This window comes from Cariama cristata, unplaced genomic scaffold, assembly GCF_000690535.1.
Source record: "Cariama cristata isolate BGI_N322 unplaced genomic scaffold, ASM69053v1 scaffold5624, whole genome shotgun sequence".
NCBI classification, from domain to species: Eukaryota; Metazoa; Chordata; class Aves; order Cariamiformes; family Cariamidae; genus Cariama; species Cariama cristata.
Window position 1 is genome coordinate 1 of NW_009614584.1, and position 26606 is coordinate 26606.

Sequence of the window (26606 nt, forward strand, 5' to 3'; positions counted from 1 at the left end):
GTGGGCACCTGGCGTCCAGCCAGGGTCAAACTGACCACAACTAGCCAAAGAAGGAGGGATGAAGCACACATATCTGAAATAAAAGCTGCTGACAACCCTTCCAAAACATTCTTAGTATCAGGTATTTCTTAAGTGCTGGAAGGAGGCTTATGAGCAGGGGCAGCAGGGAGACACATCACAAATAGCAAAATGTCACGTTGTATTGCACACCAAACTGCAATAAACCTGGAGACAGAAGCATTTCACAGTGATGTTTCTCCACATCTGAGCTGCCAATACAGAGCTGATCCAGCTCAGCCTGCTTCCATCCCCACCTCACAGCATATGTAAATACACAGACATGCTATGCCTCTACTTTTCACACGACGATGACTTCTCCAAAAAGTAGTATCTTTACTTATGGCTAAACAAACATGCCAGTACTGTGAGGCTACAGGTGATCTCTTAGACCTACAAATCTTAAGTCCCTGACATTCTGTATGGATAAAATCCAAAGGGATAAAGTAGTCAACCAATCGCTACCTCCATTTTTTTCCTAGTCTTCGAGCTATTGGCTAAATGTCTCCTAAGCAAATATATTTTCCCACTTCATCATCTAGGCTTGTGTCTGGTTCTTCTCTTGGAGTGTGTTTTGGGATCACCTATCGTATATACTGGCAACTAAAATCATTCTTTGTGGCCTGAGATTTTCTTCAAGCTAACTTGGTCTTTCAAAAGCCTTATACCTCTCCTGGTATACCTTTCCTTCACTTCATTCTTCTATTTTATGTTACATCTCTCTTAGGCCAGGATTAATATCTAAAGCTTCTTGATACTTATTTCCTAATATTTTTTTTTCCATTCTCACTTTGTTTCCTGTTCTCAACTGTGAATAAAAGCAATTTCCATCTGAAGATTTAAAGGATGCTTTTAGCCATGTAAGCAATTAACACTGCATGCAAAAGTAAAATATCAACAAACTAAGAAACCCCCCTCAAATAACCTCTGGTATGTTGTGTTACACTATTCACAAAAATAACCCTCTAAGTTGAAACTAAGTTAAAAATCTAGTATGAACTACATACCATGAAGAAAAACTATATACTTTCCAATCTAAAGTTGTTTTCTTCAGAGAAGGCTAGTCTTTGAAAAAATAATCAAGCTATGCCTCATCACAAACTTCTCCAAATGCTGCAAAGAAAGCATTGCAAAATATATTTCCTGATAACAGACTCTCAAGATAATAAGTATGCTGTGCTGTCAGGTTCAGCAAGGCCCCAGACACTGCTTAGGGCAAGTTTGGGTGTTTGAGAACACAGCATCTACATTTAGTCCTCCGATTATCCCTGACGCTTATCCACCAGGGAGAGCCTGAATTCAGTCTACTCCACAGTTCCCAAACTCGGGTGAACGATGCACACCCACCTCAAAGTCTGGAAAGGTATCTGTGCTAGATACAAAGGACTCAAAGGGAGTGGTGAAGACTGTCTGAGAGGTTCACCCCGTGAACAAGGATGAAGAGGCAGTCAAATAATCACATCTCCTCTCATGAAGATGTGAACCAATGTTGCGACTTTCCCCCTCTCACCCAAAGCTTTCCACATGAAGCAGCAGGGGTCTAACAGCCTATGAAGCCTCAGTTTTAGCCTGAATGGATGAAACTCTCTCTGACAGGCATGTAAAGTTTGAAACAGAAAAAAAAACCCTATTATTTCACTAGTCCTCTCACTTCTTACAACTCCGCTGCAGGCTGGCACAGCTCTGGCAGCACACAGCCAAATCCCAAATCCTGAGGGGTTTTTTCCTAATCTGTATCTTAGGTCAATATATTGCTCCATGCCCACTGACACTTTTGTCATCCCAATTTTGCTTTGCTGAGAAGCACTTCATCTGCTTCAGCAAGGATACATTTATTTCCATGTAACTCAATTTTTCTTAGTTAAAATGATCAAAATTGCAATCTTTGATTTACACCATGTTCCTAGATCTAAAATTGAAGTGTTCATCCAGTTATTTCTCAACGCTTTTTAGGCAGTGACTCTGGATTTAATGTAAAACAAACTCACAAACAAAAGCCTACTTGCAGAGCACAGAATAAAAAAAGGATTTTCATTTCTTAAGAGTGGAGCAGTCTCCCCTGTTTCCCACCAATGCAGGATCCATAAGTTTTCTTAAAAGTTTATCTCAAAGTAATTAAGACATTAACTTGCAAAAATAGAGCAGGGCATTCCAGGAGTAAATCTCAGGCAAAAGCATTACAAAACTCCCAGTAAATATATTATTATTAAGCATAAGAGACATTTAATCTATGTTTTCAGAGTACATCTCAACACCCATTCAATCGGCAAATTAACTTAGTACCTCCCAAACTCTTGTGTAACACGACTTTGACCTAAAAGCAGCTGCTCTATTGATAGGATGCCATATAGATGCACCACGGCAACGTAGGGGGCTTTTTGCCTATAAGCCCTGAACATTTACCCTGAGCTCTGTCTGCAGACATAGCCAACATCAGTGGAGCATCTCTGTGTGATTGCATGCCATTTATTTCCCTGAAGTGGCACTGATTGCAAATGAGTGAATGAAGTTAAATTGTTGGCTGCTGGTTCGATTATGCCCCTTGCTAGTAAAAAGGGATTTTCCTGATATGGACCAGGCTAGGTTTTAAACTGAAATTGTATGCAATAAATCTTTGACAATCAATCAAGAATGAGGGAAGGGGGGATATAAAAATCTGACTGCCAGCCAAGGTTGTTCGGTCTGCAAGCATTCAATGGCAGAAGAAAGGGGGCAGTCCTAGAATGAAGAGGGGAAAAAAGAAACAGGTTCCTGGGCTATTCAAGACAGAGACAGACATACATAGAGGGTTTCCAACAGAAAGGTAACAGATCAAGACAGGGGATACAGATGCACACATGTTCTGCATCTCTCCCATAGATCTAGTTTAATAAAGCACAATTGACGATTTTTTTTTTTTAATCTATTATTAGGGTTTTCAAGCATGTAAGCGTTTCTTAATCAAAAGAACAGTTCCATACAGCTCTTGACATCAAAGCAGAGCATTTCCAAAGCTATTACAGTATCAAAGTAATATTCTGTGCAGAATCCAAGGTGAACCATTGGAATAATCCTTCTGGGACAGAGATAAAAAAATGCTGCATTCAACGTTGCCCAGAAGCATCCAAAGCAATGTATCAAAGCCATAAAAATATTGGGCCACACTTACTTGCTGCACGTACTCACCACTATTATTTTCCTCCATTTTCTCTTTATCTGGTTAGCTACTAATCTTACCTTTGTCTGAAAGTTCCTGCTGTATATATGAAAGTGCCAGAGCTGATTAGTGTGTCACAGGAGGAAATGACCTCTGATGTGCTTCAAATCCATAAACCTTTTATATAGTTGAATCATATTATAAAAAAAGCGTTACAGCAAAAATAGCAGCATTGTTAGCAGCACTAAGGTGAGACTGCCTGATATTAGAAATCCTTTTCATGTGCCCTTAACAGATTTTTCACTATGTCGAAGTCAGTTATTAGTGACTTCTCTTCTGCCTACTGAATATGCATTTAACAGTAAACTATATTTAACTACAGCAGTTTAGTTTGATAATCCATTTCAGGAAAAGACTTTGGTCATCCAACCATCAAGTTAAGTTATATGCACTGTACAATACATAGATTTCTCCCTTCACCTCTATGAGTGAAATACTGGTTTATTTGCCGAAGGGATAGGCAGTTTGGGAGCTGGTGTGGTTAGGTGAACCAAGAGGGCAGGGAAGAGAGGGAGAGAAGGTTAGGAGAAGTTACCAAACAGCAAAAGCTGTTCCATCTGACAACAAGTTAACTTGCTCCTTGAACTTAACATCTGGTAGCGTTTTCATCTTCTGCAAACTTGTAAAACATTATGGTATTTTAGACAGTGGGAGCTCATTTCCAAAAGAAATTTTAACAGTACAAAGAGACCACAAAATCCATTTCTTACTGGGCCATAGGGTTTTCTAATCCTTAACTCATAGCTTACTTCAATACCTTAGAAGTTCTTGATTTGCTTCTAATTTTTTGAGCGTATTTTCAGCATTAATTTTCAGCAGACATAATATGCATATATGGAGAGGTTGTCTCTTACATATCCTCATCATAAAGGGATAAATGTAGGTAGATACAGACAAGACATTTTTTCCTTAGCTGCCTAATAAGGCCAGTATGCGAACCTGAGAAAATTTTGTTGCTACCAAAACACATCTAAAATTAATATTCACAGAGGAAGAGGCAGTATTTTCTGGAGCTATGGTTCCCACCTTTAAATTCCCAACTGGCGGTGCTGAGGGGCTGTGGGGGGAAGGAACAGCTTCCCACCCCCTTTGAAGGGGGTACAGTGCTATGCACACTCACCTGCCGCTACAGGAGAGAGGTTGGCAGCCGATCGCATGGGATGCTCTGCCCTCCAGTGCATGCAAAATAGAGCCAAAGAAATTAAGCCGGTCAGAGACTATCACATCCTAATTCCTTCTTCCCTAACAGTACTGCTAAAGCTATACTGGAAGCTGAACTCAGGGTTAAATGAAGCCAGCAAAGATTTATAGTTTGATATTAAATGAGCTTTAAAAACACACCAACATTGCCAATACACAAGCAGCATGCAGAGTTATTCAGCCACAAAGACCCAACACACCCATCATGTGTGTTGTAGAAACTGTAACCAAGCTTTGCTTGAAAATACAAACCAAAAAAATCCCTTTAAAATGGTTTCTCTCTTATACATACATATATTGCTGCATGATGGCTGTCCCCAGTATATGGAATTAACACCTGCTCCTTCTGGGAAAGATTATTTTTTAAAAGAAAAATATGTGATTAGATGAGGACGCCTTGGTGACTGCTAAGTAGTTGGAGTGGCAGTATGCACTGCATTTGCCACTCTCTCTAAATTAGCACCATTCCAAAGCATAAAACAATCACACCATCATAAAAAAAATGGAGTCCAAGCCTGCTGTGACCCAAAATGCAATAGTCTTGCCTCAGTCTACAATGAGATAGCAGGTAATAAACAGCAAACCTGGAATGAATACTAGGCTTTTGTATAAGTACTGCTGTCATTAAAATAGGGTTGAAGTACTTGCAAATACTACAGATTCATTAAGAACTGTCAAGATTGGAGAAAACTGGAATGAACTGCAAAATTCATTTATCAAAAGGAAACAAATAGTCGATGATTTTTCACTACAGTCAAACACAAGATAATGCACTATAACAAAACTAATGGAAAGCATAATTTTTTTCCTTCCAAATTAAGTTTGTTCCAACATTTGTTATAAATTAAGCTGTAGAAGTAGACATACCGGTGGACAGATCTTTAAAAATAGTAAATTCCTACATCAGATAAAGCAAATTTCAAACTAAAGGAGCCAGACAGCAGTTTTAGCAATGCAGATGTTATCTGGAAGACGTTGATCCTGATCAACCTCAAGCACCAAACTTAGTGTGCTTAATCTGAAAGTGAGGTAGTCAGAAGAAAAAGTTACACATCACCTTTTGTAGCAACCTTTGAAAAGCTCACAGTCAAAATCATCCTTGGGAAGTTTATCTGTTCACTACACAAAGGATTTCAAGGCAACTTCCCTTCTGAACTCCATCACTCCTTTTTCTCAACATCGTAACTGTATTTTCCTTAACCTGGGAGAGGTTAACAACCTCCTCCACAACTGGGGACAGATCCTCTGCTGCAGCTCTTAGCAACACCCAGAAGAGGAGCTACGCAGGTGAGCAGCTCACAGGGTGAGAAAGAGGTGCTTTAGACCTGCAGTGAGCTTTCCAAGTGAGTTAAATTAGCTGTGCTATTACTTTGCAGGATTTACTAAGCTTGTATTTGTCTCTTCACTCATGCTTGCTGCACACATACAGGGAAAGCGCATACTGTGTATCTTCAGAGGTAGGTAAATAAATAACACAGGCTGCTCTTCCAATGACTTCATTCTATTTGCACCAGTGTCTTGTGATAGATTTAATAAAGCTTTTGTAGACATCAAATTGCAGGAAAAACAGATAATTTGAGGGAGAAATTTGCTAAGTATTTGTAACCATGCTGTCCTAGAGGGATCAAAAATTGAGAAATATGTTCATAGATAGCTCCTCCATAAATCCCTGCATGAGCGTTTGTGCCTTTGAACAACTTGATGAATTACTGAGGTATGCCTCCGCCTGAAACAAAGTGAACAATCCTGTATGGTCAAAAAACAAGCAACCACTACGAAATCACAGTGAACTGAGCAGTTCTTTACAGCAGGATATATCCTCATACACTTTGCATTTAGCATAGGCCATAACACTAAAGAACATTATTTGTATCTTTACTAGCTGTAATTGCTTCTTATTTGCACTACAGAAAGCAAGCAAGAATCTTAAGAGAAGTGAAATTATACATGGAGCTATCTATTACAGGTAAAATGTTTTACATACTCACTTACAACACCTCAAATACGGTGTAGATAAAATAGCATGGAAAACTGAACTGCTCTGGGGACAAGATGGAAGGAGGCAGTTACAGGAAAAGATTTCTATCCTATGGAAAATGTCATTTTTTCGCCTGCATATAGGAGAGACTCATGTATTCTCTTATTTCCTCTGCCTTACTTGTCTACAAGATGACAAGTGATGCCCAGCTACTTTGGCATATCATACTGCATTGTGTCATTCCACCACCTGCCAATGCCAGTGGCCCATCAAGCCTGAGAAATCAAAAGAAGCAATTTGTTAGAAACTGGGGGGAGGGACATGACACACACAGACACATGACAAACAAACCACATTTGAGCCAAAACTAGAAACAGTCATTTTGCATTAGTAAACAGACCATGAAATATTGATCTACAAAAGTAAGTGACCATGAGTAATGTAAGTATCAATCTCAGGCAGATTCAAGGATTTAAAGGCATTTCAGTATTTGCGTATTGATAGCTGTGTAGAAGACAACGCCTATCTCAGAACAAAGACTATTCTGCAAAACACTGCTGCTCTTTATACTTTTCCTTTAAGGGTGGTAGATCTTGTGATGAAAGAAAAGCTAAAGAAACTACAAGTTTTATTAAAAAAAGTTATGGAACTATAACTAAACATGCAGTTATCTTTGCTGGCAACAATAAAAGGAAGTGCCATTAAAAAAACAAAAACCAAAAAAAAACCCCACCAAACACTGCCTGGGTCCTCATTTGCTCATTTGTTCAATGCTGAATCAGAGAATAGTTTATTTGTTATACAACCACAGAAAAATCCTTCATTTCCATACAGTCCACATCTACCAACAAGATCCTCTTTTGGCGGGGGTGGGGGGAATCACTATTTGCCTATTTGCTTTGCTCTGCAGTGAATATTAATGGACAAAATACAGACAGAGAACACAGCAAGTTTACCAGTACTAGCCAAAATTACAGCAATCATTTCAAAAGGTGCTATCCTTCGGGTAACTGTTTTGTTACTTGCAATGCTGCACAAGTACTCTTCATAAGCATGTTTGCTTAAGAACTAATCCCACACTATACTGAGTACTACTTGAGATCCCCACTCAAGACAAATTTTTTCCCTCAAAATCCTGCATACTGTGGCCTCTCAATTTTCTCAATAGCTGTCATGTGCAAATTATGCTTTGTAATGCATCCTTTGTGATCCACATAAGTAACACAAAGCCTGCTCAGAGGCTCCCAGTCCAACTTCTGCATAACTCGGACTGTAGCAAAGTAGTCCGCAATGTTACCGGATTCTCAGAATGGAAAGGGATTTTAATGCCTCACTAGGGAGATCGGGAAAGAAATCACAAAAGCAATCTCATCCTTCAACCACAGCAAGAGTACATGAGAAAGCAAGCAAAAAATTACTAAGAGAATAAGAGAAGTACAAGGTTACCAAGCCAGGTGCTGTGAAAAGAGTGAAACACTGAAGGGAAAGATTCTCAAAGCACAGAAAAATCACAGAACGGAGCAAAGCTAAGAGGTGAGGTAAAAAGCAGAACTGAGAACTAAGCATGGTGACATGCAGGATCCCACAGAAACTGGGAATGCTAAAAAGAGGCCAGAAGCACTGCAGGAACTGGCTACGCTCCAGAAAAAGAGCAGAAATCAGAGCTACGAATATACAAGAGGAAGGCAGAAGTTGTGAGGTTTGCATGCTGCTCCAAAGTTGCTGGACTCCTCTAGGACTCCTGCTCACTTACACAATTTGCTATAAAGTATTCTGCCTGGGAACAAGCGTCTGGTACATGACAGAAACTCATATTGTGCAAGTTGTATGGAATAATAAATTGAAACAGAAACATAATTAGGGCCAACCTGTACACTTGGGGTCAATAAGGTAAAAAGCGTGACATGTTTTTCCATACCGAGCAGCAGATGAGGCTTTTCAAGAGCAGTCAGGTGGTTTTTCAGATACCCAGTTTAAAACCATCTACGATATGCACATCCACATAATAAATGCTTGGTACATGTAAATAATCAAGTCCCTTTACGGCATCCAAAGACGGGCATCCATAGAGTTCAATAGAACAGATATTCCTATGCCATACATCTTTAAGACTTTTACCTAGTTTAGAAATATAAAGAAGAGGCACTACCATGATAGAAATAATTCTTGGTCCATTCTTCTTTCTTAACTAGTAGGAAAAATAATTCGATTAACATGAGTAAGTATGGGTAGAGGTGTTCAGGAAGCATACAAGTCCAAAGTAATGACTTACTGTGGGATTTTTTTTTTTTTTGGTGGTTCTGGATGCAGAAAGTTCTTGCACAAGTGGGTACTACAGCCATTAACTAACTCCTATAAAGACGACTCTCTGCTCGGTACACTCACTCATTTTGGTAAGCCTGGCAATATCCAGCATACAAATGAGTTGAGTACAACGAAGTAGGCCACAGCATCAGTCATTCAGTAATAAATGCTAGCACATACACAAGTCAGCCTTAATTCACTAAGCCAACACTACCTTGCTCGTAACACACCAAATTGCCAGGTGAGAGTGTGGTTAGAGGCTGCACAAACAGACTAGTTGCCATAGGGTAAGTTCATACCACAGCCTCCCCCAGAATGGCTCGTTCAAGGGTCCACGTTCTTGTAGGTAAATGGTAACACTGACAGTACAGATGGGCAAATCTACTGTACCTTAATACATCTGGACAGATTGAGCTCAGAAGTACCACTTTCATTCATTTACAAACTAAACAAAATACTATACAAATCAGAATAGCCAAAGATGAAATGTTAGTTCATGCAATCCCACTTGATTGCTGTACTTTTTTTTAAAAGTACGTCAACAAAAAATAGCCCCAAGACTATGACCACACATTTGTCATATGACAATTATATAAACCAATTTCAAATAAGGCATGTATACGTTTCCTATTTATGTCCTGTAGCAGAGCAAAAATGATTCTGATATACCTCCAGCAGTGTGTTCATTGTAAGGAACACATAAATTATTTTAAGGGAATAATATATCTCTAAGGACATTTTCATGGATTAAATGTCAGGAATGAAATACTGCATTTCAACTTAGTTAGGACCTTAAAGAATGAATATAAAGACAAATATTGAGAGGTCTGAAGAACACAATTGATTTCTGTGCAATTTCAACTCTGAGGCACTTTATGTAGCCAAACAAAAAGAATTTCTATTTCAGGTTTTCATTACATAAAATTATGAAGTTATGTAAAGATGTAACGCTGACCGTATTTTAAGTTTATGAGAGAACTGCAGAATATCTGATTTAAAAGGAAGCTGTGGTTTAGGACTGCATTTTAAGCCCAGAATTTTACACCCAATTACTGTGAAATAAATTACAATTATGATCTACAGTTCTTTTTGCAGTAGCTTGATGGTCCTATGCAAAGTCAGAAATTAAAAATCAGGGGGAAATAAAAAGGCCAAATTCCAACAAAAGCTCCATAAAGCAGGCAGAAGTCACACATTCGGAAGGTACTTTGCTGCAGGCAAATGACTGTCAGCATTCCAAATCCATGTGTGAGGTAACTTACTGCAAAAGTTTATTTAATTAGATGACAGACTGTACTCAACATAGATGTACCACTTAGTTACAATGGGCTTCTGATCATGATTAAGGCATCTGAGTACTACTCCACTAACAAAATCATACCGTGTCTAATTTAAATTTCTTACAGAAAAGAAATATAAACCATTAATTGCAAAATATACACAAAATTCTCATAGCACACCATATCAGAATACCTAAATTGTCTTTATAAAAGCTTGTGGCAGTTTCTAGAGCCATCAACGCTGTTTAAAGAAAACACTCAAGACTGAAAACAATAAATGGGAAGAATATGGTATCTATGAGAAGCATTATGTTCCATTTCATGGCTATCACTTGAACATCATCTGTTTCTTTCCATTTGAGACCATTGTCATCAACTTGTGCACACTCAGAAAATTAAAAATAAAGCAACTTGCAAAAAAAAAAATAGTTTTATAAAGAGATTGCTTAGCATCATGAACATTTCATTACTAAACAGGCAGAACTTTTTTTAGGAAGTATTAGAGCTCAAAACAATCACCACCCTTTTGTACCATAACAGCTTTAAAAGATGACAGCTTTCCAAATACTGCATTGGTGAAGTCTCACAAGGTCTTCCTGGGATTTATGACATTGTGAGGGATGGCCAAGTGTTACAGCAACAGAATGCCAACAACAGATAAGGGTCAACTGCATGATCCTTTGCCCTTCTAGCTGGAGCTGACAATTTGCATTGAACTGCCACTGCTTCTAAAAACTCCAGGCAAGTAGGTCATTTCTTCCAATTGGTTATCCCCAGAGAGAAGTAAGAGATGGGGGACGAAATACTGTGGCCTAAATGCCCTGTGCCGGCTGTTGGATCAATGGCCAGTGTCAGCAGGTTTCTATGTAATGATGCTCAAACCAGCACCAGCCTTGCTAACGGCCATACTTACCATTGATATCCACACAGAGGAAACAGGGTTCTGGAAAGACCAAATAATTGCCTCCTTTTGCAGTATGTGGAATTTTTTTTTTTTTAAAGGTATACGCCTCGCATTTTATGTTCATAGGATCAGTCCTCAGATTTTAACAAAGAAAACATGTTCACATCCACAACAGTGCAATGCGACAGTCAAGGGCAGCTAGTAGCAAGTACACCTTGGTGAGTACAGATCAACTTGCAAACGTTCACTATAAAGAAGAATGCAGTGTTTTGTAAGCCCTGATAGTATATATAAGTGTATATAAATTATTATTCCACACATACAGAACATTTGCTTACTATAATTTTAAAGCGAGAAATGTTTGGCAAACAAACCTAAGGCCATCAAGAAATAACAACCAACAACAAAAACACACCACAGGAAAACACAAAAACAAGACAGGGCAACTCTTGTCCTATTTCTGCTATTATACAATGACTGAGTTGTTGAAGTCATCTCCATATCCATGTAAGCTCTGGAGTGGAACAACTATGATGACTGTACATGGTTCTTCAAATTACTGGCTTACTATTATTACTGGCTATTTCATGCAAACTACCCACAAAAACTCCTCCACCCCAGGCAGGATTTTTCAGCCAGACTGTTTCAGCCCCCAAACACACAGTACAGATCTCTCAGCTAATGGAGAAAGGACAAGCAGCCTTTCCTTTGAAATCAGCCTAGTGTGTACTGCAGCTAGAGACTCCCGCATTTCCAAAGCCTATCACAGAGGCCACAGCATTAAAAACACTCTCCACAATAATAACCTTTTAAGACCCCCTTCTTCCCTGCAAACTCATTAAAACTTTTTAAGGTGGTCCTCAGAAAGCTTACATCTGTCTAGCACGGCTTCTGCCCTGGAGGAATTTCCTTCCAGCCACAGGTGGAAGCATTACAACTGCTCAGACTGGACTCAAGCAAGAAGTCCTTCTTTGGGGGCTGAAATCAATGCAACTGCATTTGGCTCTTCCTATACTCCCGAAAACAAACTTTCAATTCCTCCTATCCAGTGAGGAAAAGTATAGCAGGAAGAATTTTAGTCCTAAGAGATCACCAGTGTGGAGAAATCACACTCTAAAGTAATCCTTTGTTTCAGAATAAGTGACAAAAATCATTATTGCTAAGAACGCATATTGAATCCTGCACAATTAAATTATCTTATAAAATACTCTTCCACAAGAGCAAAAGCTCTGAATCATTTGCAACTCCTTTATTTTTTTAAACTTTTGAATTATATGAAGTCAGTACAAATGAATGAAAATCGGAAGAAGTTCTACCATGGTGAATTTGATGTACATCAGAAATGTGTGTTTACACAGTACTTCTAACTTCCCTGTTTCCCAGTGTCAGGGGGTCTGACCTACACGGCTGGTGCTGGGAAGCAAGAGAAGGGAGCAGCATGTGCAGCTCCACTCCATGTCAGTACCTGCTTGGAAGTGAATGCTACACAAGGCACACTCGGTCACCACATGCCCTCTGCTGCCTGTGCTGCACTGATGTGGAATGAGGCAGACAAAGGACCCCAGCTGCCAGACAGCCCAGACAGCTGTGATACCCCATGAGCAGGTCTAGGGAAACACAGGCCTTGTAAAACCTCCAGTACAAAAATGATATACCACCCCCACTCCCCTGCCAGACTGATAACTGTAAAACGATCTAAGATCAAGAAATTCTTCTTGGTTTAAGGAAATTGTCTCATAAAACTGAATTTCTGTTGAATTTGGAACTTAATCTATTTGTCATATTCTTTATTTGCTTCTAAGAAGTTTGCAGTCAGAAGTTTCAAATTTTGAGTTCTCTTTTAACACATGGGAAAATGTACCAAAACCAACTACTACTTACTACCCTGAAGACTGGCCACTGTGCCCTCACCCCTACCCCACCCCCCTCAGTCATTTTCCTCCTCAAATCTCAGTTTTGATAAATCTCTCTAGGCAAGTTTCCACCAGCACATGAGAGTTTAAAAGTAGAGTTCCCATAACCACCAGGTATTCTGACACGTTAGCTTCCTTCCCATCCCCATCCCTGGTGGTAATCTACCTTCCTCAAGGCAGGCTCCAGAAGACAGAAACGCACAATTATTTTCAGGATCCTGACTTCCCTGCTTCATCAAGGCAGGCAGAACTGTGCTCTGCCAGGAAACATCTAGAAGATTTAAAAGGTAACAATTGAGAACATCCAGGTCATAAACGTCACAGAGCTTTTAAATCAAGTTTTACTACCAAAAATTTTATTTTACACTCAAGTAGTAAATTAATATAGTGTACATATCATACAGGATGCACAAGTACTACATGAACATATTTATTTGTTTGCAACAACAGTTTCAGAAAATAAAACATCGTAAGTTCTCTGTTTGTTTCAGTATTTGACTTACCTTTTTTGCAACATAAAGAACATTTGAGGAGTGGCAGAAGAACAAACAATGGCCATAATTTGTAACTGAGTAGTTTCTGACTGAACATAAGAAAAACAAGGTTTCCAGTGAAGCTAGCTAAGCATTGGAGCAGGCTGCCCAGAGAAGCTGCACAATCTCTACCCCTAGAGGCTCTCAAGATCCAACTGGCCAAAGCACTGAGCCCTGGTCTAAATTCAGCATTGACTCTGCTGTCAGCAGGAGGTTGGACTAAAGACTTCTCTCTCAAGGTCCTTGCCAACCTGAATGATTCTACGACTTGATTCAAGCACAGTCAGCAGCCAAATTCGAACAGAACAATGAACGCTTCCCTTCTTCCCCTCTCCCAACAAAATCTTACCAGAAAATGCAAAACTCATCTTTATCATCTTTACAGCAGTCCAGCATGACTGAAATCAAAGAAAACCAGCAAATGAAGGGTACAGAAGAGTACCAACACCACATTAAGAGGCAAACTAAGAGCCTTTGCATGATTTAAAATTCTCTTTGAACAGCAAACACACATTTTTAATGCCAAATGTGTAAAGAGCAATAAATGACCATGTAACAATACCAAAGATCTACCTAGTCATTTTTAAACAAATTCCCTATTCACACTGATAGAGGACACCACAGGAACACAAGCAAGGTAACATCAACATTTTAGTTTCCGAGTTTCTATTATCCCTCAATACACTGGCAGTGCCATGCTCCCAGCAAGTGCCCCAAGGGAAGTCAGAGAATCAGGAGCAAGGAGGTGGAGAGGAAGCAGGGAACCCCAAAACATCCCTACTCTATCTCGGGGACCGTTTCTGTCCAGTTTGAGACCTCCTTCTATTGCTAGGATTTAAATGCAAAGCAAGCCGAACTAACAGGAAGGATTCAATACACCTAATTTCTTCATTTATTTTTATTTCCATATGAACAGAAGATTTCAATTAGACAAAAGGTGTAAGGCTTCCATCAATCATTAACGCAGCTGTAGAAGAACAAATTAACTAATGGTATGACACGATACAGACTGGCAACAAAGAATAAACATAAAACCTGAAAAATACTAAAAAAAGTCTTGGTTTTGTGCCAACAAGCAACTGATCCTCTAAAAGAAAAGATTATTCTGGTGCAAATAAACAGTGATAAAAAGTGTGTATATCTCCACACACCAAACTGAATCTGACATTTGGCTCTATATCCTACAGTCCCAAAACATCAAACTTCTTAGTTTTATGGAAAATTTTGCTTCTCAATCTCAACGTATATATGAGGATAATTATGAGCAGTCAAAAGTCAAATTGATGAACAGTGAATCTCTGCAAACACAGAGTCTTCCAAATGTGAAAGCCTGCTAAAACTACAAAGTCAGATAGTCCACCTACACAGAAAACCATGCAGTCCACCACGGATCTGGTTTGGCCTTAAATTAGGGTAGTGTGGGTCGAGACGTACTGCAGCGCAGAGCTCAGTTCTAGACCTACAGGACAAATAAACATTTCGCTGTTGATAAGAACTTGCAGTATTGCTGCAAGTATACCAGTTACCTTGTTTGCAGCTGGCTCAGCTGTACCTACACTACCCTGCAGTGTAGTAGAGTATATCTTCAGTTAGGCAAGATACAGAGGGCAGCAAATAAGAGGAGCCAGCGTAAGGGTGGGACAGTAACAAAGAGGAGCATTGTGCCTAACACTGGATCCAGTCAGTGAAGCTCTTAAGCACATTCTTATTGCAAGCAATGGTAAAAGCACTGAAATCAAGTTGCTGTAACAAGAAAACAACCGTTAGCTGTACGTGCAGAAACAAGACAAGGACAAAGTTACATACAGAAACAAGACAAAGTTACATACAGAAAATACAAAGCAATGAAGGGCAAAACCTTTGTATCTGAAGCAGTAGAAAACTAAATCAAGGCCAACATTCAAGGACTTTTGAAGTACTTGGAGGAACAGAATCTACTCCAGCTCTACAGTCCTGAAATAAGACCAAATTTGTGGGACTCAAGTCTCTTAAAAACACAAAACAAGTAGTAATATGGTGGAGTTCCTTCTCCAGCACATTAAACAGCTAAAGCCCAACAACAGGAGCTTAGTCCTGTCAATTTTGATACTATGAAGGGAGAAAAGAAGTCAAAATGACACAGAGGTTAAAACAGCGAAGATAAAAGATAAGAACGAACACAAGACAGGGAAGAGGGCTGGAATCTGATACTACTAACTTTGAGACATTTGATACACAGGCATGGGAAAAGTGTCAGAGAGAGAAAGGTTGTGGCCCCGGAAAACAGGCAAGTAAAATTGTCAGGGATGTTAGAAAATAGTCTGGAGGGAGTTAGGAATAAAATTATATCTTTGAATCTGAGCAGGTCTGAGACTGTGGCTGGATACTCAAGGAATCATCTGGAGATAGAACTATGGGAGAATCAAATTGGGGAAGGCAGCACTGGATTTTTGGGGCATTCCAATTAAAGTGTAAAGCCAAAAACTTGAAAAAAACTGGAGTGAGGATGTTTGGGTACATGAAATCAGGGGATGACAAATGGAGAATAAAGGGCAAAGTGTTAAAAAAGAGAACCAGTTAGGATGATGGGTGCCATCCCCTTCAAAACAGAGGAAAGAGAAATTTGATTGGTAGTGAAGGAAATGAGAGGAGGATTTAAAGACGAAAAAGTCATTCAATGAAAGGAATGAAAGAGGCATAAAAGACACAGAAATAAAAGAGCCAAACTTGTACAGTTAAGAGGCAGAGAAGCCTAGTTCAGAAACAGATTCAGAGAAAGAACAATTTTGAAAAGGATCTTGTCATGCAAAAATCAGGATTTTGAAGATGCATTTTGTATCAAGAAGGAATGGAGAACTAAAACGAAGAGCAAATCTGCAAGCAATCTCAGTAAGAAAAAAAAGGTAGGATAAAAGTGGTTAAAAAGTCCATTTGGAAAGAGAATTAAAACAGGTAAGGCAAATCTGAGTCCAAAGCTGCATTGTGCTGACACACTCTTCCGAGATATTCAGAAAGACAGGAATGGAAATTAAGAAGTTACAAGGAAAAATGTCTGGGGAGAGGAGTGGAGACAGGGCAATTCGGGAAGCATCCAAAGAAACTATGTATAGAGAAGCAGATAGAGATGAAAATTAAGACCAGTGAGTCAAAGGAAGTGAGGCCAATGAAGAAAGGAGGCAGCTGAGAAGAGTACAGGAGTCAGAAAGGTCAATAGACTGGAGATCCCAAAAGGAGTGAATGACAGGGTATAGGAGAGAGAAAGACAGATAAGCTGAATGAGAGCAGGTAGTGATCAGAGAAAGGGAATTTAGAAATGAGAGATAATAAAGTGAACAGTATTTAGTAAAGACAAGGTCATGGGAGTGATCGAGGCAGTGAGAAAAATCTGTCTAAAACTAGAAATCAAAGGCATCAGGCTGGAAAAACAGAATGAAGGACAACGGAGTGAAGTAGTTATCGGAGAAAAAAAAAACCACATAGGGCTTGCCCATGGTGAGGAATAAAATTTGAGAAGACAGAAACAGGTTGAGTTTAGCAAAGTCACAAAGAAAGAAGCAAACTAATGGCCACTAGGAAAACTAGACACAGAGGACTTCAAATCAGGAAAAGGGTAGAGCAGACAACAGGACAGATGAAGCAGAAGCAGTGGAAGACAGGAATCGTAGGACTTCAGAAGTGAATATGAAAGGGAAACAATTTTTTTAAAGTATGAACTGAAGAACAAGGTTCAGGGAAGGGAGTAAAGTTTGAAAAAGAACCTTAAAAATCTGTATTTAAGTCATGTTCAGAACCATAAGTAACACCCCACTGGGCATGCCCAGCATCTGTATTTCCCTCCTTGGGTGATCTTGGCAGAAAGGTTTAGTCACTCACCCAGACCAAACCAGAGATCAGACATTCAGAAGACGACCACTGCTGCTGGCTAGGTGATGTGGGGATATGGCAGGGTTGGAAAAACTTTTGACTGTTAAAGAAGTATTAAAAATGATGGAAACACTGTGATTTGAACTCTGCTATCCAGTACCTTTACCTCCAGATTAAATTAACTCTCCACAAAGCAAGACAGGAAGGCCTTCACTGACTCTCCCTCACATCATCCTCCTGCTCCTAGAAGCTCAAATACCTGATGCCGCATTCACCACTAGCATTCAAATTCAGCCATTAAGATTCTTGTCTCGCTGCGTAACAGTGAAAACAGAGATTAAGCGGCCAGACTGTTGAAAACAAACATCACTGTGATTTTGGGTCTCATTCAGAGATATCTGAGAACCACTAGCATAAGAAGCCCTTCTCCATTTCCAAGCCTCTGTCAAGAATTTCACTCTATGGTTTTCTTAATCATGAGCATGAATAAAACACCAGCCTTCTCAGACACTCTAATACTGTATTTCATCATCTGGTATATTGGCATGTTTTTAAAGTTTCTGCTCATTACAAAAAGACGACATACTTCTATTGCCTGCTCGTACAATTGGTAGCTGGATCATTAGAGTGCAACAGAAGAGGGGGGAAAAAAAACCACATTACTCCTTGCTACCAAACCAGTGACATATAGAAAGTATAAAAGTGAGCTGAGCACATCACTTCTATATACCCTACTGATTACTATTTGTTCATGTGTGTATATGAGGTTCACTGACTGAAATTATATAAAAACTAGACTACTTATAAACAAGAGCTCACAGGACTGGGGTCATAATGGGAGTTCTTTGTTATTTTTATGCTTTTCAGATACTTTATATGGTTTGAAAATAATTTTAATTTGCTTTTAAATTTTAGATAAAACACTCTTTTGGGTTAATTGTGAATATACCTGATGCAGTATTTTTAGATAAATTTTTGACAAATAATATGAAATAGATTTTTTGAATCTACTGTGTTTTGTTACAGTCAAGAAAACTCACCTATAATCAACTACTGGAAACAGTAAACTGTCCACAAGATAGGTAGCATCTACTGTAACATATATATGTATCTGTAACAAGAAAAGTTTGAAAAAATATCATAGAAACACTATCATTTTTACATTATATTTAATATCTGTATGTTTTATTTCTATTATACTACTGCACAGAAGGGGAGCTTTCAAGACAAGACAAAGATTTTATGCAATGTCATTCAAAGCACAAAGTTCACTCATGAAGCAAGTTAATACCGTAGCATTACTAAAATAAAAGGAAGAGCTACTCAGACATTTTGGTTAGGAATGCAACACATTCTCTTTACAGAAAATAAACACATAATGCCATAGCTTAAAATAAATAGTGCCAAATGCCACCATCAACATATGAAAAATAGAATGCTGTTTTATAAAAGAAAATATTTTGTACGTGAATAGCACACATGGGAGTGTTATAACAGACTTACCATTTTCGTATGTTACCAGGTGCCTTATGTTGGGGATAGATTCTACAATCCCTAATTATATAAGCAGTTCTATTAACCCATATGGGCTTCTTAATTATAAAGTTTGGTACCAGAGTCATCTGTACCATTCATTTTACAGATTTTTAAAATAGGAACAACAATTTCTTTTCCTCTGTACAAGATTTAATCATTAATATTAAAAAAACCCAATCAATAAAAAATTTAAATGCTGAAGTATGCACATTTGCTAACTCTTAACTCATGATTTCTTTACTCAATGTATCCTTCCAGACAGGAGGGGGAATAAAAAAAAAATAAATCTATTATTGGTTTCTTTCAGGAAAAGTTCAATACTTGATGCATAACACTAGATTCAAATAGTCTGACTGTGTTGCGTTGTTTTCAGTGATTTTTAAATGTTCTAGTACATTTCAGAAAAAAAAAATGGTTTGAGTACTTGTGCATATTAAGAGCTAATCTTGGCAGTCAAGCAAGTATTGTGCTGCTTTTTCCAATACAAACCATTTTATTCTATGACATATGAACTATTGTTATAGAACATAATCATAATTTTTAAAATTCAATAATCAGATAATAAATGAAAACAAATCTAGAGGTTGCTAGGCACAAAGCAAGGTTTCTCAAATACCTCTTCCCTACAAATTGTTTCACTGAAGTCCTACAAGATTAAGTATATACAGAAGCTAGAAGGAAAACTAAGGATTCATCCTACAAAATCTGGAAACAAAAATAAAATTTAAAAAAATGCATTAAGATAAGCTGATGATCTGGCATATACTATTCAAAAACTCCTGTATTTTGCCAAACACAATTTCCATAGTATTTGTATTTTTAAAAAATACAAAACCAGAACAGTCCCTGACCTAACTTGAACATTTCATCCACAAACCCCACAGCTGATTCTTTGAGCATTGTATCAAATCAAAAATTAAACCTGCACAGAGAAACAAACAAAAAAAATCAGATCGTACAGGGAACTGACTGCATCTAGAACCTATATGTGTATGCATGTACACACCATTGCTTTTATTTGAACTTCTTTTTACCTACATAAAGAAAAATATTTAACTGACTGTAACAGCTTTTTAGCAACATCACTGGTAATAATTATGTTTTAACAGTTTTGTATTAAAAGTTCAGTCTTGAAATTCAAGAAATTTCAGTCCATTCTCCATTTTTACCACATTTAAAAACAAGACACCTTCCTTCCTTAACAATAAAAATACTATTCAAGCATAGCCAAAAAGGTACTAAGATCTAACAAAAATATTCTGAATTTCCGTTTCAACTAATGAATTATTTGTAAGACATTTTGCATATATATTTATTTCTTAAATGAAGAAGTGGCAATTTTCTCTTAAAGTTAAAAGCTAAAATTTACTTTTGCTAAATATAAAACTAATTCTCAGGATATAGTATACAAAACCAGAGATTCATGAAGAATACATTTTGTGTTATATTACACTATTATATCTTTTCCAAAAGGGTTCTGCATTAAAAAAAATTAAAATTTAAATATACTATAAGGTCACTCAAGTTATCTTAAACACAAAAATCTACAAACAGTGACATATACATAAACAGTTGGGAAATTGTAACTTAAGGATTGCACCTTTTAATCAGACCTTCTCATAAACGCTAGCCTCAAAAGAATCGTATTTGCTACAAGAAGCATCTGCATGGTTTTACGACTTAACTATGCAGACTCCTATTGCCCCAGGGCAGTGCTGTACAAGCCTATTGAAAACATTCAGATTGTCGAATCAACAGATTAAATTTTCCCAGAAAACCTCCAACAAATGTTTTATGTGCATTATGACAGAATAACAAAACAAGAAGGGATGTTACAAAAATTGCAGCATGACGATTTTTCCTGAAACTATTTTCCCATCACATTTGGCAAGCAGAGAACTAATCCTATCACCTGTCTACTCTTACGCTGAGAACTGCAAACTACAATTCAATATAAAATACACTAACTTTCTATAACAATTATGTTCCTCTTAGAACAAAGATTAAAATAAACTGTGCTGATTCATACTTTCCATAAATTACTAAAAAGGTGATTCAGACATTTTGCTTCTGAATAATAAGCCTAATATCTGTATCATGTGCAAAAGTGCAACTGTATGTTAGAACTGAAGCCCAACTGAATACAATTTTGTTATTAAAGAAAATATACTTGAACCCACTTAACATGGAAAACAGTGGTTCTTGGTGTCTTTTAAAGTTACGCTTTACATATTTAAATCTGTTGTGCACCTGCAAGTTAGTAAAAAATACAAAAAATAGAAATAACCAGAAAACAACAAAGGGTGTATATAAATTGGTTTACAATTCAAAGCACAACAGTAAGCTTCAAATAATCACATTTCTGTAACACACAAAGAGGTGGGATGATTTATTTAAAATACTTGGTTATTTCTGCTCTTTTCTTGATGATCTGATGTCTGTTTAGCTGCTCGCAGTGTGTGCATGCATACGTTTCGCTACATCATAGACATAGGTTATGTCTGGTCGCTTCTCCGGATCCGGGTTGATGCACATATTAACTAATTGTCGCAGCTAGGAAAGGAAAATAACATGACAGGATCATTGGCTTTCTTACAAGTAGTATCTGTGCATTATCAAATTCAAATTAATAAGACTGGTAAAAATTAGCCAAACAGAAACTCTGCATGAACATACACTCAACCCTCCCTCTCTCAACACATTCTGAACAGTTCTATGCAAGCATGTATGCAAGATATTCCTGTGATTTTTACATTTTGTACTCTTGTCCAGAAACCATGATGAGCAGATTAATGTTCTAATCTTTTTAACGTGCATCTTCAGATGCGCATTTAGTCCCATTACACACCATTTAAATTAAAGTTCCTGTGCTTTTGGAGGGTTATGCCTGCAAATCCCAGAAGGCTGAAACTAACCCCGAGCGAAGGTAAACCGGGACTGCTTACTCATTCACTCCTGATACAAGAATTAGCCAGCAATAAATGGCATTGCTGTGTGACAGGTTCCAACAAACAAAAGCCAGCAATTCTCCTTATAACACACGGTTAACCTGCAGAATCTCCCGCTGCTAGAACATACCAACACATATGCATTCAAAAAGCAACCGAACAAATTAAACCCACTGAGGTCTACTTAATATAAAGACTCCATCTTTGACTGAGGAGCAATCTGAACTTAAAACTGAAAGCTGGGAAAGTATTTTGGGGGAGAATGACATTATGCTGGCCCTGTTACTCCATTTGACCACTGCTGGAGCCATGATACTGCAATAAATAACCTATGGTCTATGTCCCGGTATCTATGCTTAGGATTTGATCATTGGTTTTTTTCTTTATGGAAAGAAGCACATAATTAACAAATATGTTCACAGAAGCCTCTATGTGGCAATAAACAAATCACTATGACTAGAAAATCCCATGTTTCCACAAGCACCATAATTTATTGGGCCTTCTATAGTGCACATATTTAGCAGAAGCAACCCCGAAGAGATTGCACACCACTCAGATACTTCTCATTGCCTTCACAAACTGGCAGAATAGTTGCAGGTTTTTCTTCCTCCTTTGATATACCTAAGAACTTACGACAATAGAACTTAATATATTGTCTGGATAACCTTCTGATGGGGCATCTATTTTAAATTGTGTGCATCTCCTAAGCATTTTTCAACATGGAATACAGCTGCCTCACAACGACTTATTAAAATGTTTACCATCCTTTACAAAAGCAACTCTGAAGCTCTTCCTTTATGCTTTTTAGTAGCTTTGCCAAATCCTCCCGGATCTCCTTTCAGCATTGGGCGGGGGGAAACAACGAACACAAAAAACCCACGTTGTGATCCACCCTTTCTATGGCAATATGTCAAATTTGGTTCAGTCTCCTTCCCAGTACTATTAGGTATGATTATTGAAAAAAAATCTGTAATTATTGCAACTAACACAGAGCAACCTCATCATCATCATTATTCAAAAGTAACATACTTTGCATATTCAAGTCTGCCATCAGAGAGTTTCCTTCCTGCTTTTTATAAAAAGACCAAGAAAGATTTAAAATTATAATTATACTCCTTTCACTTTTCAGAAGATTAATTTAAATGCATGAGCATAGGAAATCCAGAAGTTCAGAAACATTGCATACCACTATTTAAAACTTTGTCCATTAGCCCTTGCAGAAACATTGTAAATGGTATACAATGTACAGGTTTTTCAAATTTAACCATACAAAAACTATGTCACCAGACATCTCTCTTCTTTTGCAAGAAGGGCTTAATACTTAAAAATGAGATCATTAATTCTGAAGATAGCGGTCAGACTGCTGGACTGAAAAGAAACATATTAAATCAAAATCATCTATAACAGGCTTGCTATTTGAATCTTAAATATGCTAAGTATATGTTGACTAATGGAGTTATAAAAGCCATCATATTGCTTCTGGCAGCCAATAAATAAAATGCAATACCCGTGACAGGAAAAACTATTAGCCTGTAATAACTCCCAAACATTTGGAGCTGGAAATCATGAACTACTGTGAGAAATAATAATTGCCAACATGTAATACAAATACACAAAGCAAAACAATCTCCTGTAGAAGAAGCAGGTGAGACACAGTGTAAGCAACAGGCACAATGTATTAGCAGAGATGAGCAGCTTGCTATGCAACACCTCAGACAGCCTGCGTGGAAAACAGGAAAGACTGAAGAACATCCAAAAACCTCAAGCCTGAAATTAGACTCAAATAAGTAAACATTTCATAAAGAGAATACAAGTGTAATTCATCTGCAGAATACAACATCGAATCTTGTACGTATACATTTATCTTTCTCTGAAGACTTCCATCTGTTCAATAGAACTGCATACACTAAAAGTCTTAGTAAAAGACCTTGAAGTATCGAAACCTATAAAGTTATAACCAGAGAGGAAATAGAACATTCTTTCTCCTGTTTTCACCAGTTGTGTATCAGTAACTTTACTGTAGGTAGAAAAGCAGTAACTTTACTGTAGGTAGAAAAGCAGAAGTAGATCTTCAAGAAATTTACCTGTGAAAAGCAGGAGAAGCCCTGTTTACCTCCAGTAGGCTACTTCACGTCTTTTCAATCCTGGCCTACAGGTAACTCTGATTTTGTTTTCTAAATTGAACTTTATAATCTAAAAATCAATTTCAGACTCAAGCTGTTTGTTACGTCATTAGACAGGAAGTCTTTCTTCAGAGTTACTTTGTTACTTGTTACAATATATTATAATTCCAAATGGCCAAGAAGATGCACTGCTTAGAAAGACACTAGCAAAATGGTATCATTACTCAAAAGTACGTGTAAGGCTTTAGGTCCTGTTAATCCCTGTAAGTACACTTGCAAAAACCATTCACCCACATGGAGTCTTGACTGGTGGCTTTTTGCAGTTTCCTATTTTTCACTCTAACCAAAATGCATATGTAGCTACTATTGTTAGGATGCAAGAAAGGATCTACAAGAATATGTTCATAGTAAGAGAGAGTCACTGAATCAATTTACTCAGAAATTCTCTCCCCAATATAGTGCAAGCAGTGAGTTCAATTAGTGACAAACTTTCACTATTACTGTAATAAAATAAACCACAGAGTCATAGACCTGTTTCAGCTATCAGTCTTAATGTTTAAGTTTGGTCATTGCTATTACTACAAAATCTCTTCCTCCTCCCCAGTCTAGAATCTCAGTTGTAAAGCAGTAACACTGAGCTGACTATGCTTGGGACACTGCACAATGATAGCACAGATTCCCAAGTAATTTCAAAATCCTTGAGCTCTTTTGAATGTTGTTATTGAACACCTTTGGGAGAAGGTGAATTAATTTTGCTATACAAGATGGAAACAGTTATACAGGAAGACAGTCTTCCAGGACTGAAGCTGGGACCATGCTGGATGCTAATACTTGGTCATAGCACTATTCCTTTAAGTCCTACAGGCATATCCATGTCAATAAACCCAAAATCCATTTGCCAGCCCTTCTGGTATTAATAAAATTTCTGACGTAACAGAAGAGCCCAACAGTACCATGGGAAGAGGCACTGGGATTCTAAAATCAGACTATCATTAGAGTTATTTATTATTACCTGGCACAGACTGGCCAACAGACAGAGTAGCATCATGACTGAGCTGGAGGGAGCCCCTGTTGCATCCCCAAGCTGTAAACTTCTTTGGCTGCTTACTGTTCTTAACTTCCTCTGTGCACTTAGCGCAATGACTGTCTCTAGGCTGGAGCTTAGCCTGACATTGGAGCAGTGGGACACAGCTTCTTTAACTTCAGTAGGTTTTTCAGCTATGAAATAAAAAATTATCACTCAAGTCAGGAGGACAGGGAAAGACAGAACTATGACAGGCAAGTACTTTGCACTGTTGGTCAGGTGATTAAGAGAAATCTTCACATAGGAAATTTTAGATGAGAAAAACAACCACAAAACTATTTTTACTCTGACTAGTAAACCTTCTTGAAGCCCTTTCTCAGTGTTATTCTCAAGACCTTCTGCTGGCAACTAACACTGCCATTGTGGACCTGCTGGCTCGTTCAGCCTTCATATCTGGGTAGGAGGCTGGCTATGGACTTCAGAAAAAGTAGACCTCAATCAAAGGGAAGATTTCAAAACTTCACCTATCATGAAAGTAACATGACACTAATATTGGTTGACAAGATTTTAACAGTATTGATTGGGGGTGGCAAGGTAGCCCAAGCTTTGAATTCTCTAAAGCAGAACAGCTTTCAGTAAAAGCCTAGTACTCACTCTGAATACCAGATGTTCTTAAGGAATAGTCAAAAACTGAGATATTGAAAGTTGTTAAACATGTGAAAATCTTGGCTTGTGACGCTACTGCTGAAGCAACAGTTTGTGAAAATACATCTTAGACTATTAGAATTTCTAATCAAAGGTTTTTTAAAAAAAAACATCTGTCCATCTATCTTAAGGTGCATCTTTCTGTCACACTATTCTCTGACGACACAGGCGCGATATATGATTAACATGCTGGTCTTATAGAGAGTTCAAAAATTTAGAAAAAGTGTCACATCTTAAAACCCATTAAAATTTACTTACAAAAAGTTTCTCTAAAAATCACTTGTCTTGTATTTGTTACGGAAGTATTTACACTCCTATATCAGAGGATGCAGAGATCAACACTCAGTGAAATTTTTCTTTCAGAAAATTCTCTGTTATAAAATATGAAGTGGGTTTTACTGCTCAGTGGTCCCTGATCTTTACTGCTCCCTGAGTGTACTTCTGAACTGATTACAGGTTTGATATCTAAATTTCCAGTACAGGTGAAACATTTAGGACAGTATCCTAATATGACAGATAACACTTGTTTCTATTTTTTTAGAGTTCATTCCATACAAGTGGGGGGGGGAAGTCTGTTTTGCTGCAGTAACGAATAAACATATCTATTTTTCCATGTACCTTAGTGAAGACACAAGACTTCATATCAGAACATAAAAAATGTTCCCATTATAGCCTCCATAGTTGATTACTTCTTTTAAGTAACTATTTTCATACCTATCATAGCTCTGATTCTCTCATTATGTTTTAAAACAACTTACGTGTATTTTGCAAATAACTGGTTTACCCAAGGCACAGAAGTATGTGTCTGCTTTGAAATAAAGCAAGCATAACATGTTGTGCTTTGCATCTGTTTTCAACCCTAGAAACTATACAGATGTAAGTAAAAGGTGGAATCTCTTTCCCCATCCAAACTCTAAGACCTTCTATCTGGGCCAGACTTTGATATTTGCCCCTTGGCTGGGAATCCGCATATCCAACTTCACACTTAGCTGCAGTGAAGTAGCCCTGCAGGCAGGCCAACTTCAACGAACCACTAGTGGTATCATCATTAAAATCCTGCTG

General features: G+C 37.9%; 1 protein-coding gene across 1 annotated transcript in view; it reads right to left on the reverse strand.

Moving 5' to 3' along the window:
* Positions 1–21180: 21180 nt before the first annotated feature.
* The window catches only part of NEK7 (NIMA-related kinase 7), a 56835-nt gene continuing 51409 nt past the window's right edge, over positions 21181–26606 (reverse strand). Inside the window, exon 9 of the mRNA XM_009699472.1 lies at positions 21181–21297. Within this exon, the coding sequence (XP_009697774.1) occupies positions 21187–21297 (111 nt within the window). The 3' untranslated portion in view covers positions 21181–21186. The remainder of the gene's footprint in view (positions 21298–26606) is intronic.